Source organism: Triticum dicoccoides, chromosome 6B (assembly GCF_002162155.2).
Source record: "Triticum dicoccoides isolate Atlit2015 ecotype Zavitan chromosome 6B, WEW_v2.0, whole genome shotgun sequence".
NCBI lineage: Eukaryota > Viridiplantae > Streptophyta > Magnoliopsida > Poales > Poaceae > Triticum > Triticum dicoccoides.
Window position 1 is genome coordinate 720,363,061 of NC_041391.1, and position 3,759 is coordinate 720,366,819.

At 52.0% G+C, this 3,759-nt stretch overlaps 1 protein-coding gene across 1 annotated transcript; it reads right to left on the reverse strand.

The window, feature by feature from the left end:
- Positions 1 to 791: 791 nt before the first annotated feature.
- Positions 792 to 2,763, reverse strand: LOC119325744. The gene is made up of 2 exons (XM_037599468.1): positions 2,544 to 2,763; positions 792 to 2,434 (listed from the first exon to the last, which is right to left on the reverse strand). The coding sequence occupies exon 2, from the start codon at positions 2,393 to 2,395 to the stop codon at positions 1,205 to 1,207; it is 1,191 nt and encodes a 396-aa protein (XP_037455365.1). The 5' UTR covers positions 2,396 to 2,434; positions 2,544 to 2,763; the 3' UTR covers positions 792 to 1,204.
- Between the last annotated feature and the right edge of the window lie 996 nt (positions 2,764 to 3,759).

The window sequence follows — 3,759 nt, forward strand, 5'->3', positions numbered from 1 at the left end:
AAGGCGCTGCCTCATCCTCTTTGTGTGGTCAGGGAAAATCAAGGCTTATTTTGATTTCATTACCCTACATAATGTCAGCTCGACAGGCTCCAACAACAGATGTGAGACACCAGACGTCAATTCAAAATGGTCTCCGTCGCCCGATGGCCTGTTACGATCGATATCGATGATCAGGACAATCAGGCTGTGGTGTTGTGGTGTGCGATCATCAGGGGGTGTTATTGGCGGCAAATCGATGTTTGTTTGATCATATCCGACGCCCAGAAATGGCTGAAGCTATCGCTGTTTGTCAGGCCCTCATCTTTGCCAAAAAAGCGAAGTTGCGGGTAGCCTTCAACCGCCTGACGTTGATAAACAAGGTGCAAAGATATAAGTGCCATTGTCCAGGATATCAAGTCTGCCGCTATAGAGTATTTATCATGTAATTCCATCCATGTTAATCTGCAGAACAAGGTGTTGAGTCCTGTTGGCTCAATGTGTCACCTGAGGAGATCAGGACCATTACATGTAATGTGATGAACAGGTTATAAATGAATGAAAGGGTCCTGCCCATTTTCTCCAATAAAAATGCTGCAATTTTTGCTATAACTTTCACTGTCCCAATTAAAGGGTGGGGATCTGATGGTTGGTTTACACAATTAAAATTGACCCTACAGCTAAAGATGACGGGTGGATTCACATAGTTGCTGCGCTAGGAGTCTATTCAGGTAAAAAAAACAGAGATTTATGTCAGCCACCCAAGACCAAAGTTTTAAGAACAAGCTGAATTTATATATACTGTAAGTAAGTAAGAGAGGCAAGAAGAACAGAGGTTGTTTACTCACAAGAAGACAGTAGCTACAAGTTTATATGGCATTTGGCATTTCACCAAGCAGTACAACATGTAATATAACTATCAACTCTGGCAAATTTGTCACAGTTTCTATCATTACTGACATATAAAAATGGGGGGTACAGAACAGAAACGATTCGGTACAAATACCCGGTAACTCATATACTATAAAGCAAGCACATTTGTATGAAAATCGAATGAAAGGTGGGAATCTACCAAGAGATATGGCCTCCTCTTGTTGTCTGTCTGTCTGTCCGGAGAGTAAAAATTTCAACATACAAAATCTCACAACAAGCATATATATAGCTAGGACACGCATCTGACAACTATATATATATATATGTAAGCTAATGAGGTAACAACCTCACCTCACTAATCAGCCTTCACGGAAGCAGAGGTTTCAGCCGCGGAACTGGAGGAACACAACATCTTGCTGTCGGAGGAGCAGTGCGACGACGACGCCGGTTTGAACTTCTTGAACTTCCACACGGACGTGATCTTGGTCGGCGCGGGATCATCGCCGCCACCAGGTGCTGCTGCCCTTGCGTCGTCTGCGAAACCAGGTCGCTTTTCTGCACCGTTGGACTTGAGCTCATTGCAGTATCCTGTGGGAGGGTCTCTGGATTGCTCTGTTTCTTGTTTATGCTCTTCTCTCTGTTCACCATTAGAATGGTGGTTCAAAAACAGCTGCTTCCTCTTGATCTTCACTTTCCGACCAGCGCTTAGGTTTCCAATTCCATCTCCATTATTAACAATGTGCCTACTGCTCTTTGCAGTGTTCCAAGGATACTCTTCACCATCATCCCCCGGAGCCCTAATCTTGGAAGAGTGGATAGTTCTCTCACCGGATTTCCCAACAGAGCTTCCTCCGTTAACAAAACCAACCTCAGTTGGCGTGTGCGTCGAGGAACCATTGCAAGCATCACCCCCACCCCCATCACTATGGAACCCGTCTTTCCCATCGGCGATACCGCGGGGTCTCTTGGGTCCAGTGAAGGAAATCCGGGGCGAGCTATTCATCACGCGGTGCAGCTTGCGAGCGACCTCCTCGTCGCTCTCCCTGCGCCGACGATGCGGCCTGGGAGTGACATCACCACCAACAGCATCCTCTGCCCCCTCGATCGCCCGGCCATTGGACGACGGCGGCCTGTACAGGAGCTTGACCTGCACATGTTTCTTCTTGGATTTCGGTTTGAGCAGCTGGATCCCATTTCTGGACGCGCCAGCGATGCAGAGGGAGTCAAGGAACTCCATGGCAGCCCTGGCCGCAGCCCTAGCCCTGGCGGCCACAGCCGCCTTGTCGACGGCAGCCGCCCGGGCGGCGGCCGCGGCGTCGGCGGCAGCGTCGGCCGCGCGCTGGGCGGCCTGGATGATCTCCTGCTGCGTGCTGGCCGGCGGCATGGCGCGGAGGCGGGCGGCGAGGCCGTCGGGCAGGAGCAAGGGCGGCTCGGGCGCGGCCTCGAGCCTGGCGGCGTCGCAGGGGGAGGCCGCGGCCGCCGTCCGGAGCCCCGCCAGCAGCCGCTTCCGCGGCGGCAGGTGCGTGTTCAGATCCGACGGCTCCATTGCTAGATCATGCGCGATTCTGCGGCTCTGGGCGCGGATCTGCGCAGAAATTCACAGCGAGATTCACTGCCAGCTAGAGGCCAATCGCCGCCGGCGCTGGACGGATGGATGGATGAAGAAACGACCTAGGCTAGCTAGCTGCTCATACCTCAATCAACCAGTCAGAGGGGGCGGACGGCCGGCCGGCCGGCCAGCCAAAGACTCGAACTTTCCGGCGGGGGCGGGGCGGAGACAGCGGCGCGCGATGTCCTGGCGAGGAAGAAGGGGGCAGCGGCGACGGCGGCGAGCCCGAGGGGCGGGGGGCGGCCGGTGGTGGAGGCGGAGGTGGAGGGGGACTATCGCATCGCCAATGGGGCGGGTGGTTTTCAGAGGTCTCCCCGTCTCTCTCTCCCTCTCTGTCTCTCTCCAGCTTATTAAGCCTGTCTTTTCTCAACAAGCAACAAGGCAAGAGTACGTGATTAACGCCATTACACCCACTAAGTACAAACAGTGGTAGTAATGGAAAAAAAGTTTAGCAAGTTTCCAAATATATTTTTTTCGAAAAATCTGATCTATTCATCAAACATCATGACACTATAAAGAACATGAAAAGTAACGGAAATTGCATCCACGTCCGTAGACCATCTAGTGATGACTACGAGCACTGAAGCGAGCAGAGTGCGTGCCGCCGTCAACGCCCCTCCCTTGCCGAAACCGGGCTTACCTTGTTGTAGTAGACAGTTGGGAAGTCGTCGTGCTAAGGCCCCAAAGGACCAGCGCACCAGAACAACAATTGTCGCCGATGAAGAGAAATGTAGATCGGGAGGAACCAACCTATAGACACATGACCACGGACGAACGATGACCGGATCCAGGTAGATCCACCGAAGACAAATACCGATCGAATCTTACGAGATCTGCCAAAGGCACACCTCGACACGCTCCCTGACGATATGAAACGCACCGCCGGGACAGGAGCTAGGCGGGGAACCTCATTCCATCTTTAGAGAGTCGCCGTTGTCGGTGTCAAAACCGGCGATTCTCGGGTAGGGGGTCCCGATCTGTGCGTCTTAGGCTGATGGTAACAGGAAGCAAGGGGCACAATGTTTACCCAGGTTCGGGCCCTCTCGATGGAGGTAAAACCCTACTTCCTGCTTGATTAATATTGAAGATATGTGGAATACAAGAGTAGATCTACCACGAGATCATAGAGACTAAACCCTAAGAGCTAGCCTATGATGGTATGATTGTAACTGTGATCGGCCTTCTAAGGACCATGCTCTCCGGTTTATATAGACACCGGAGAGCTAGGGTTTACATGGAGTCGGTTACAAGGAAGGAAACATAATATCCGGATCGTCAAGATTGTCTTTCACGCAACGGAG